This window comes from Sarcophilus harrisii, chromosome 1, assembly GCF_902635505.1.
Source record: "Sarcophilus harrisii chromosome 1, mSarHar1.11, whole genome shotgun sequence".
NCBI classification, from domain to species: Eukaryota; Metazoa; Chordata; class Mammalia; order Dasyuromorphia; family Dasyuridae; genus Sarcophilus; species Sarcophilus harrisii.
This window is the reverse complement of record NC_045426.1, coordinates 166,004,147-166,016,981: the sequence shown is the minus strand read 5'-3', so window position 1 is coordinate 166,016,981 and position 12,835 is coordinate 166,004,147. Positions and strand designations below refer to the sequence as shown.

The following is a 12,835-nucleotide window of genomic DNA, read 5'->3' as shown; positions in this document are numbered from 1 at the left end:
GAGACAAAGGGTTGAAATCCCAATTATTGTATGATCTGTAAGACAACAGACATATTATTTAATTCCTCAATTTCCTCATCTGCAAAATGGGAGATCTGGGATCAGATGGATATTCTTAAGTGTTCAGTTCTAAGTATTTAAGTATTTTAAGTTAATAATGAAATGACAATGGAAAAAACATTTTATAGACTGGTCATTTTGATTTTAAAAGCCCATTAATTGTAGGATTCATCTCTGAAAGAGAAACATTTTCAGTACCTTATAATGCCCATTTAACACAGCATCATATATTGGGGTGATTTGTTTCATCCCTTTGCAATTTACATCGGCTCCGCCTTTTAACAGTTCAAGGACTGTCTTATAAAATCCATTCACACTTGCCTCATGAAGCGCGGTCCAGCCTATTGTACCAAAGGAAAATCAATATGTTTACACCTGGCATCTTAATCTTTTTTAAAGCTAACTACTGAGCTTATGTTTTCTCTTCTTAAAAAATAGTTTTGATATGGAAAGTAATTTGTATAAAAGCACCTTGCTATTATTTGGTTCATTCAATTCTATTAAAGATCAAATCCTGTCTACCTAGAGGTGTACTATTGACAGTGTTTCTAGCTTTAACAGAAAAAAAAAAGTAAAACATTTTCAGATGCCTTATCAGTCTTAAGAGGTTTGCTGAATTTTAAATACAAATAAATCTACTAAATGGATTTTTAAACAAGAAAATAAAACACAACTTCACAACTTATATAGGGTGTAGAGGAATGAGAAGTGGACAGGAAATCAGCTATGAATTAGCAAGTCATGTGACCTAAAAAAAAATGCCTTCATCATTGTATTGGGTCTTCATGCCTTCACTGATTGAAAGAATTGAACTAAAGCATCTCTAAGGTTCCTTTTGCAGCTCCAACATTCTCTAATTCTATGTTAGGGATGATTTCTTTGTATGTTGTATTGTAAGAGATAATGAGTCAACAACTAAAGTAAGTATAAGACTTTTTTTTTCCATAATGCTTTATTTCAGAATAAAGATCATTTTATTTCAGTTTCTAGCAAACAGCTGGGCTCCTGCTGCTTCTCTGGGCTTCCTTTTCTTCAGCACCTAGAACTAAACACAATATTCCACATTTGGTCTGATCAGGTTATAACAGACAATGCCTCTCTTAAATCAGTCTAATATCATATTAACTTCTTTGAATGCCATCTTACCTCTTCCTCCATAATGGCAATTCCTTTCTCAAAGATTTCATCATTTGGCTTATAGTTTTCTCCACCCCAACCCCTTGCCCTCAGATATAGGAACTTCAATATGCATGTTGGTGTCTCTTCAGATACCCAAACCTCTGAGATGACCAGCTGGTCATCTCCAATTCTCTTGACCTGCACTTTCACTCCATCCTGGAGATAGCTTGATGGACAGAATGAAACTCAAATCCTATCTCAGAGATTTACTATAAGTGTGACCCTAAGTAATTCACTTAACCTCTCAGTGCCTTGGTTTTCTTATCTATAAAATAAGAGCTGAAATCAGTGACATAACTGTTAGGTCTCATAGAGCTGTAAATCTATGATTGTATATAGGACAAAGAATTGTAGCTATATTGGGGGGGGAGGGAGGGGGAAGGATTAAAGAAGCAATAAGATTGTTCCTTGCAGTGAACGTAATAACTGGTCACAGAATTACTTAATTTTTGTTCTGCCTGTTTCTCTGGCAAAGAAAATATTCTTTGGACAGGAAAGAAAAGAAGAAACATTTATGGATGTGGAGTTGAAATCCTGAGAAAAACTAGGGGTTAAGAGCAAGAGCATCTGTCTGCCTTTGAACTGAAGTCACTGAATCCTATATATGACTGTGAGAAGGGAAAAGCCTTTCCTTAATGGATCTTTGTCACCTTCAAATGAGATCTCTATTACAGTGTCTTAGGGGTCAGCATTTGACTCTGTGCTGTTTAGCACCTTTGCCCATGATTTGAATGTGAAGACCACATTAGCACCCTGAATACTTTAGAATCAGCAAGTCAGGATCAGCAAAAGTCCTTGATCTTTATTCTTTTAGGATGTGAACAGAATGGCCACAAGAAGTGAGAGGAATCACAACATGAATTCGCCAGGAGTGACTCCAGCTTTCTCACTCCACCCTCTAAATCCTCTCTATAAGCCAAACAGATCAAACCAGCACAGAGCAGTGGGCAGGGCCATTCTTTCTCCAAGCATATGCTAATAGAGTATTGTCCACTTGATAATTAGCCTTAAGTGCTCGGACCTCAGTGCATCAACTCAGTTTCAACCCATTACATTTGGATAAAGATGGTTTATCAAGTTTGTAAATGACTAATGAGGTAGATGACAGAGGCTGAAACCAAAAGATATTCACAAGTTACAAAGATAGACAATTTAATGAACTAAAATTTAATAAGGACAAATTTAGGTCCTACATTTAGATTTTAAAAATTAATCAGACATTAGAAGATCTCCATCTTAATGTACCTAGAGAGTAGTTTGTTTAGAAAATATCTAAGGTGTTGTTTTTTCAAGTAGATTGTAATATCAATACAATTAACAGTATGTGAGATGTAAGTCAAAAAAGTTAACATAATTTTATATTTTCTTAAGTCTAAAGGAAGCCAAATGGTGTAGTGAATAGAGCATTGGACCTGAGTCAGGAAAACATGAGGTCAAATGGCAAGTCACTCCAGTATCTTTGCCAAGAAAACCCCAAATGTGGTTACAAAAAGTCAGATATGGCTGAAATAACTGAACAAGTCTAAAATTGCAGCAGAATGTTAAGGATTAAGGAGATTAGAGTTCTGTTGCACTCAATTGTGGTAACATCACATATAGAGTAAAGTGTTAAGTTCTAGACAACACATTTTAGGATAGTATTGATGAATTAGAATTAGAATTAAGAAGAAGAAAATACACATGGTCAATGGACTCGAAATCATGCCAAACAAGGCATGAGAGTAGATATATAACTTGAAGAAAAGAAGACTTAAGACAGCTATGATAACTGTCTTTAAGTATTTGAGACTATTATGTAAAAAAGTGATTCAATTTATTGGGTTTAGTCCCAGACAAAAGATTTAGCATCTATAGATAAAAGTCACAAAGATATAGAATTCAGCTTTATGTATGGAAAAACCTTCCTTATTGTCAGACTTGAGATATACAATAGTTGGAAGAGATTACCTCGAGAAGCAATATGTTCTCCCATGCTAAAATCTTCAATCAAAAGCTGGATACTTCTTGGATTATCAAAATCAGATTCTCCTTTTTCAGATAGAGGTTAGGCTAATACATAGCCTAAGATGTTCCTTCCAGCTCTGAGGTTCTCTTTGGCCTAATTTGCTTGTCTTCCTATTCTGATAGTTTCCTTGAATCAAATGTCTAGATTCTATCAATTTCCCTTGACCTGAATGTATATAAATCACTGGTCTGTGAGACTTTCTTACTATATATATAACCAAACAGAAAAGATTTTAATTTTCCATGAGGGATGAGTCGTGCACTAAAAAACACCTTATGGTAGAAGGGTTCCATAGAAATGAAAAGTCTTCATGTCCTTGGAGATAATCACTGAAGAGGAAATACTTTTATCCCTAATCCTACCCACAATTTCCCAGGTGCTGCTAGTCCCCCAAAATCCACTTTTTAAATTTTATCACATGAAAATTTCTTGGCATATCTTTTAATGCTTATATTTTTTAAAATGCAAATAGAATTTCTTTATTATTCACCATTACTGAGGGACATAAATTTTGATACACATTGTGCAAGGTGAGGTGGTAATATAGTATGATTAAGTTCAGAATACAGAGGTGATGGAAGCAGGGTAGGAATAAATCATTAGTGGGCTTGTTCTTGCATGCTATATAAAATATCAATTTATAAGCTGTGGGACAGAGCAGAGTGATATTTTCATATATGTTCATTTACACAATGATATTCTCAATGTGTTTCTAACGTTCTTATAGTTGTATACTAGTCATTATTTGGTAAATATCATTACTGTTTCTCACCCTTTTTTCCTCAAGTGTTTTGCCCATTTGCTTTGCATTTTTCAAATTCAAAATACATCTCCTAAATGTGTAATCATCTGAATATTTTCTATAATGTTATATAACTTTAAAATCTCAGACAAAACATTACTTTAAAACATATTAACTATTTAGTTGCTGGTCAAGATAACGCATGGGCCCTTCACTTGTGCTGTATTACTTGTGCTAAACTACTAACTGGATGAATACATGGATCTTGTCACACGCCGGCTGTGGTTCCTATGATTTGGAGAGAACAAAAAGACCATTCAACAAATTGCTATTTTTGCTTAAGAAATATATCACGGATTACCTTCAAGTCTAAAAATATCATGTAATCTCTAAAGAACTATCTAGATTAATAGGACAGATAATAAGGTTAAGGTTTGCAAAATACTTTATAAATATAACTCATGTTATTCTCATAATTCTGTTAGGTTGGTGATATTATTGTCCCTATTTTATATATGAAGAAACTGAGACAAACAGAGGTTAAATGACTTGGCTAGTTATATAGTTAGTAAGTCTCTGAGGCAGATTTGAACTAAGGTCACCCAGATTCCAGGTCTAACTCTCTAGTCACTGTTTCACCCAAAATTTGGAATCTGAATGAAGATGAAGTTAATTTTTCAGACTATGAAGCAAGGTAGGAGACAAGAAATGTGCTTAATTCTCCCCATTTGAAGTAACCTTGCCATCCTCAGTTTGTCACTTAACAAATGAAAATGGTCTAAATGACCTTTATTCATGATATTAACTTCTCCAAAAGTCAGGCTGAATTTTTAGCCATTAGATGAAAAGAATGGAATTCCTATAAGAGAGAAGGCACCAAAATATTTCCAAAATTTGAAACTTCTCTAAAGAAGCATTAAGTATAAAAAAAACTTGGTATATCTGTAGGGATCTTAATAACAGGACTGCTATTTTACTCATATTACAAGTGGGTTCAAGTCTCACCAATGACAGATAATAGCTGTAAAATTGTAGGCAAGTCATTTAGCCTCTCCATTCTATGCAATTCTCAGACTGTAAGTCATAAAAAAGAAAATGATCTGTATTAATGGAGTTTCCTCACTTGGGCATTACCTAGTCCAATGAAATACAGGTCAAATCTCTCTTCCTATCCTCTACCAAATGTTTGTTTTTGTGTGTGAATAGAATAATAGAAATATGAAAAGTCACTATATATTTTAATGGCTTCAAAGAGAAGAACTGATTCCAGAAAAGAAAAATGTAGTAGACCAATCACTGATGACTCTTGAAAATTTTTCTTACAATTGCTCATTAAACTTGCTATAATGAAAAATTTTGTAAAAATGACTGATAAAAACTATGTAGGTTTTGTTTATTTGAAAATTAATCTCCAAGTATCACTAAAGTTAAATTCAAAGAGGGCATATTTGTCAGTCCTTCAATAAAGAGAAAGATGACATTGTGAAAAAGAGCTGAATGAAATTTAAATAACTACATGGAAATGATTTTTAAAGTGATCAAAAACCTTTAAGGAAGTTAGAAATCAGTGAATTACCAGAAAAAAATGGTCAATCATCTCACAATCTATAAAATTACAATATGTAACTTTGCTGATGCATGTCAAGTCTTCACATTTACACATTTTCCCAGAGATCCTAGATGAGGGGCAGCAGAAACATTCTATCAAGCAGTCTACATAAATGTAAAAATGATCCAGGGAAAGCAGAGGCCAAGAAGTCTAGGAGAAAACCTTAGACACTGAGGAAGGATGTTCTATATATAAAATATAATAAGTTATTAGCGGCACTAATTTAGGTGAATTAAATAAGTTTTTTTTGTTTTGTTTTGTTGAATAAGAAAAATGTGATTTTCAAAAGTACAAAAGTATGGCTTCTCTCAAAACAGTAGCTGAGAGACAAACATCTGAAACCATAGTAGAAATCAGGACAAAAAATATCATAGGGTTAACATAATTTTATAGCTATGACAGGAGAGAAAAAATAATTGTGGGTTTTGTGATTGTTGCTGTTCTTCACTATTATTATTATTATCTTAAGACCTGTGTGGGGAAGATTGTATTTGTGTAAGATCCTTGGTCACTTTTCCCTAAGGAGCTGCTGTTAAAAAAGTAATCAAAGAACTTTGCCCTTGGTAACAATATGGTTTTAGAGCTAAAAGGAACCTTTGAGTTAGTTTTGAATTTGAACCTTTAGTCCAATAATCTCATTTTATACATGGAAAACTGAGACCCATAAAATATGTGATTTTCCAAGGTAACACTGTAGTAGATTCAAGATTTGAATCTATATTCAAATTTAGAATTTGAACCCGAGAAAAGCTAGGTCCTCTGACTCCAGATCCAGTTCTCTTTCAACAATACACAAAGTACTATTCCTAGAAATTTAAACCTAGTTTCTCAATCAAATGGAAGTAAACAGTTTAGAAAACTCTCCAGAAAAATCTGACAAAAAGCAAAATGTATAATATCAATTTTCAGCTTTGCCTTGTTTATTGAAATTCATGAAGCCTACCTTGAATTTTTCAAAGCAATTAAACTTATCTTATGCACTTATATTTAATATTATATATATATATATATATGATTTATATCTCTGCTTCATCTATCCCTTTACACCAGATTGTCAGATCCTTGAGGGAAGAGGCCATTTCACATATGATTCAACAAGAAACTACAAAGCACATCACACGATGAGCCATGAGTCTTCTTAGCTTGACTTGAGAGTAAAACTTACCAGCATAATCTGGCAAGTTTATATTTCCACCTAGTTTTATATATTTCTTGACAAGAGCAGAATCATCTCCCTGAGCAGCTTTATGTAGAGGTGATTCTCCATAGATGTCTCTTCGATTAATACTTGAAAGTTTTGAAATGTTCCTGTGACTTTTTCCTATAAATAGATGAAAATAAGAAAAAAAGCACACCAAATTTCTAGTAAACAAAAATAACCACTGATCTGTTTGAATCAGAGGGCAAAAAAATTCTTTGAGCTAAAGAAGGCAACATGCACAATTCAGAACCCAGTTAAGAAGTTCTGGAATGGATTTGCCTTGTTCTTGAATCAGAAAGTTTAAAAGAACTAGTTTATTTTATTTCAGTGCAGTTTTGCTCTTTAAAAATATCCTTAAATGTTCTGACAACAAAATAAATAATTTTTTTATTTAAAATAAATAGACTATTTAAATCATTAAGCACAATTAAATTACAACATTAAGAGCAAAATATTATATGTTCTTTCATTTGTTTAGCTTTAGACTTGTGATTTCATGCATGTAAGGAAATTTCAGTGTAAAAAGTTCAGGTAAAAATTCTTCTACCAAGGCAGGCTGGCAACTCAACTCATCTGTAGCATACTTTTAGAAAGTAGCTTAAAGACAATGAAGAATTAAGTGACTTGTCTTTGGTCACGCAGATAATATGTGCTAGTTAAGAATCAAAGCCAGATCTTCTTGATTTCAGGATCAGACTTTTATTCCCAATGACATGCTACCTTCTCATTATGCAACGAAAGAAAATCTCTCAAAGGTCCCTGAAAAAAATGTTAAATAACTTCTAAAAGATCCACAAAAAAAAAAAAAGTCTCTTTTTTCTTAAATACTGAAGAAGTACTGTTAATAGCTAAATTATCACTAACAGCATTTGCACAGCACTTTAAAAATATTATATTATTTCATTGGCCCCGATCCTAATCTAAGAGACAAATCTAATTCCTTGAACCAAGTAGAAAGAATTCTAAATGTATTATTTCAATTTTCTACTTTACTTTGAATGATAAAATAGTAATCCTGTTTTTGAGAATATGAAGCCTTAAGTGGCCTCCTAAACTGATTATCTTAAGAAGCCTTGATTCAGTTCTTCCAAAAGTCTTACCAACCTATCTAGGCCTAAACAAATGAATATGGCTTTTACTTTCAGAATGTCAACTCAAGTGAACAGACTGGTTTTTTAGCTGAATTTCCTGTAGTTCACTATCACATTTCAAATCTTCACAGAGTACTTAAGCATAGAAGTGATTCTGTTGCTATAAATAGTAGTTGAGTACTATCATACTATAAAACCTTGTTTTGATACTATCCATTAATATTCTCTGTTACTATTTTAAAATACCCAAAATTGCTTTTACATGAACTATGGACTAATACTGTTTACTCTGTAGTTACTTAGAAATTTTCTTTTCTGAAAGAATGAGGGGAGGGGTGGAAATAGGTTAAAAAAAATAGTAATGTACACAGGAAAGGGAAATATGGCTTGTTACTAAATTCTGCTGCTTTTGAAAAGGGGTCCTTTGACCATTCTATCAGAAGCAGATCATTTGAACAAATAGATATTCAAAATGAAACTTACTGTTTTTTGTTGTTCTTCTGCTCTTTATTATCTCTTCCTCATCACAGTTATAAGCAGATAAAAACTGGTTTTTGCTCCATTCCACAGACTTCTCATCACTGGTATTCTGAAAAGCAGAATCTTGTATTCTAGGAAAATAAATGTGATTTTTAAAAATTTAATGTAACATTTCTCTTTTTTATAAACAGCACTGAATTTATCATACTAGATTTTGGTAGAAATTTTAAAGCTTAAAGAAAGTCAACTAAGATGTTTTAAGAACAAAGCAAAAAAGAATCTCTCAGAAAGCATGTAGTCTTCCTAAGCTTCCCACCTATATTCCTAAACTATCCCTCTCTGTATCAGTTATAGGAATTCTTCAGCCCCCTCAACTAAATATGATTCATTACCTAAGGATTAAAGCTCACTCTTCTATGTTACCATCACCCCCTAATATTTGTTCTAAAGATCCATTGTCAATGAAAAGAACACAGTCTATTTGCAGTATGTAATACAAAAAGTACTCAGCAAGAATCTCAACACAAAGATAGGGACTGAACCTGGAATTTCACTAGAATTGGGAATTCCTACTAATGCATCACAGCACCTCCTCTATAATTTAAGCCTTAGAAAGTGATCTAGATTAATCCTGGAGGGGATGGAGCCAAGAGAACAGAATAAAGGCAGGGATTTGTCTGAATTCTTCCAAATTCATCTGCAAACAACATTAAAATAACACCTCAAAACAAATTCTGGAGGAGCAAGCCCAACAAAAGGATGTGGTGAAAAAAAATTTCAGTCCAAGACTGAAAAAAAAAATCTTGGGAGATTGACAATCAAAGTTTGACTCCCTGGGGTGGAGATGGAGTGCAGACAACTCAGCAGCAGGCCTTGAGATGACTGAGTTGGCAGTAGTCTTTTCAGAGCACTCAGCCTACAGGAAGTAAGGCGATCAAACAATTGATCAGAAGGAGATTACAAGGAACCCTTTGATAGTATTAGGAGCAGGATTCTATTGCATTGCCTACATATGATTCCAAGATGCAGTCCCAGGATGAGGAACAGCACTAGTAGGATCAGGAAGGCTGAGTAATATTCCAGAATAATAAAGAGCTTTTGTAGCTATTCACAGACAAAAGCATAGACCAGAAGGGCAATGAGTGCACCTCTTCTTAGATCATATAATCTTGAAAGAACTAAGAGATTGCAGACCCACAGAGCTAACTCTGAAAACAGTAGCAAAAAAAACCTAAGTCTTGTAACAGTGGGAGAAGAACCCAGCTTTAACATGGAGTTAAAAGTCAAGAAATAATAGAAAACAGAACAAACAAAAAACAAAAGAACCTGACCACAGAAAACCACTTTGCAGAAACTAGGTATAAATCAACATCTCACACTGTATATACCAAGATAAAGTCAAAATAGGTACATGATTTAGACATAAGGGTGATATCCTAGACAAATCAGGGGAGCATGGAATAGTTCACCTGTCACATTGGATAAGAGAAAAAACTTCGTGACCAAACGAGATAGAGAGAATTATGGGATATAAAATGGATAATTTTAATTATGTTCAGTTAAAAAGGTTTTGCACAAAGGCAATGTAGCCAAAATTAGAAGAAAATCCCACTACCAGGAACAAATTTTTACAGCAAGTTTCTCTGATAAAGGGCTCATTTCTCAAATATATAAAGAACTGGGTCAAATTTATAAAAATACAAGTCATTCTCCAATTGAAAAATGATCAAAGGATATGTACAGGCAGTTTTCAGATGAAGAAATAAAAGGTATATATAGGCATATGAAAATGCTCTAAAACACCATTAGAGAAATGCAAATTTAAACCAGTCTGTGGTATCACCTTACACAACTATCAGACTGGCTAATATAATAGAAAAAAATGACAAATTTTGGAGGGGATGTGAGAAAAGTAGGACACTTTTTCATTATCTTTCGTATTTAAAGAGAACCAAAATGACATCACAATATTAGGATCGATGCACAGTGTAACAGATTGTGGTAGAACAGACCAATATGAGCTTGGTTAGGTCTATCATAGGTCAGGCACAAATAATCCACATGAATATTTGGTATGGCAATGTCTCTAAATTTGTGCATTATTTGTGTGAAAATTGAGACACTGATGCACAGTTGGTAGAATAATGATTCAACCATGTACAAAAATATTTATAGCAGCTCTTTTCATAGTGGCAAAGAATTTGAAATTGAGGGAATGTCCATCAATTGGGGAATGGCTAAACATGTTGTAGTATATGATTGTAATGGAATACAATTGAGCTTTAAGAAATGATGAGCAGGATGCTTTCAGAAAAACCTGGGAGGACTTACATGATCTGAGGCAAAGTGAAGTGAACAGCACCAGGAAAACATTATACATTCTAACAGCAATATTGCAAGGATGATCAGCTGTGAATGACTTAGCTGTTTTCAGCTGTTCAGTGATCTAAAACAACTCTAAAGGCCTCATGATGAAAAATCTTATATATCTCCATGGAACTAACTGATGAACTCTAAATGAGACTGAACCATCCTTTTTAAACTTTATTTTTCTTGGCAGGACTTTGGGGAGGCTGTGTTTGTTTTTACAACATGATTATTATAGAGATAAATTTTATAAAACTGCACATGTACAATCTATATCTAATTGTTTTCCTTCTCAGGAAAAGAAGAGGGGAAGGAAGGGGAAAGAATATTGAATCCAATTTTTATTAAAAATATTTTACACATCATTGGGAAAAAATACAATATTTGAAAAATGACCCAAAAAATGGCATAAAGCACAAAGTGGCTAAGCGACTTGCCCAAGGTAAAATGGTCGTTATACTCAGACAGGACTATACACTTTAGGAAAAAAAAATACAACAATGTTGTTGCTATATTTTGGATCCACCAAAAACTGTCATCCTCCTCAAGGACAGTTATCTGTAAGTCTGATCTAATGCCTAGGGGGAAAAAACAACAAAATAAAACAACAAAAAAACTATAATTTTACAGCATACCTGAAATATTCAATTGGAAGTGTACTATCTGTTTTCTGCAGAATCTCTTCTGGTACTTTATATGCTTCATCTATATTCTTAGAGGTAGTTCCTGCTCTTACTGTTTTCAGTCTGGCTGATCTCCTTAACATGTATGAAGTTTCTGTATTATTTTCCATGGTATTTAAATTCCCCTCTTTACTAAGTGCATCAAAGCAGGCAACATTTTGATGTGCTAAGGTTTCCTGTCCAAACGAACTTGTATATTCTTTATCCTAAAAGCAAAAGGAGTCAGTCATAAATAATACTGAAAAATCTTTAAAAAAAAATCCTGAAAGAAAATGTTTAATTTGTGTTTCCCTGGCATGTTCTTTCTAAGCCAAAAGTATGCACACAGATGTACTTAAAATACAAATATGTTGGAAAACATTTTATCAATACAGGAAATACGTTTTAAAATTTCAGAAAAAGCTTAAGGTAAGATAATCATAGCAGCGGTCTTGATTTTCAAAAGAAATGAATTAGTGAAAGTAGGGTCACTCTACATTCCTTTAATGTAATATTGTATCAAGTTATAGAGATAAAAGAGCAAACAGAGAACTGTTTCACCTAGAGACACATAAGTAGACTATGTTAAATGCTATAATACAGATTATCAAAGTATAGTCAGAGGATTCATGAAGCATCCTTGCAACCCTTTTAGGGAGTCTTCTAGGTAAAAACCATTTTCAAAATAACACTAAAGCTATTATTTTCCTAATAAAATATTCTTCCTTTTTCCAATTACATATCTATGTAAAACCAGATTTTCTTCACATATTTCAAACTAACATACTATATAGATTGACTGCAAAAGCAGATATGAAAATCTAGCTGCTTCTATTAAGCCAGACATTAAAGATTTGTAAAAACATGCAAAACAATGCTCTATTTTTTTCATTAAATGATATTTTGGAAAATAGTTATTTTAATAAAAATATTGCAACATACAAAGAATTTATTCTAATTTTAAATGAACTGAATTTTTTAAATTTTATGTGTCATTTTCTAATATGGTAAATAATTATATAGCTCTAACTATAAACAGAAGCTCTTTAGAGTTCTCACTTTTAAAGAATGTAAGCATATCCTGAAATCAAAACGTTTGAGAACTGCTCTTATGATGTGTCAGATCAAAAGTTCATACATCCCCACATGTTAATTCTCACAGTAGCATCATAAGCCGCTTTACATGAGACATTCTCATAAATGAGACATTTTTTTAGATAAGAATGGATATTCTCTTGGCCCTGATTCCAAAATGTGATCTGTCTCCTCAACAGTAAATCATCACATTATACAACTCAGAATCATATTTAAACCTGGAAAGGTCTTCAGAGGCCTTCTAGTTCAAACTCTTCATTTTATAGATGAGGACTCTGGGATCTAAGGAAGTTCAATGATTTGCCTGCATCATCATACAGATGATAAGTAACAAAGTTGGGATT

General features: G+C 33.2%; 1 protein-coding gene across 1 annotated transcript in view; it reads right to left on the bottom strand.

Annotated features, from left to right (window-relative positions):
* Window positions 1-12,835, bottom strand: part of ANKRD31 (ankyrin repeat domain 31) — a 169,187-nt gene that overhangs the window by 129,527 nt on the left and 26,825 nt on the right. The window contains exons 8-11 of the mRNA XM_031966397.1: window positions 11,370-11,623; window positions 8,371-8,498; window positions 6,761-6,916; window positions 259-401 (exon numbers count right to left, since the gene is read on the bottom strand). Coding sequence (XP_031822257.1) covers window positions 259-401; window positions 6,761-6,916; window positions 8,371-8,498; window positions 11,370-11,623 — 681 coding nt within the window. The remainder of the gene's footprint in view (window positions 1-258; window positions 402-6,760; window positions 6,917-8,370; window positions 8,499-11,369; window positions 11,624-12,835) is intronic.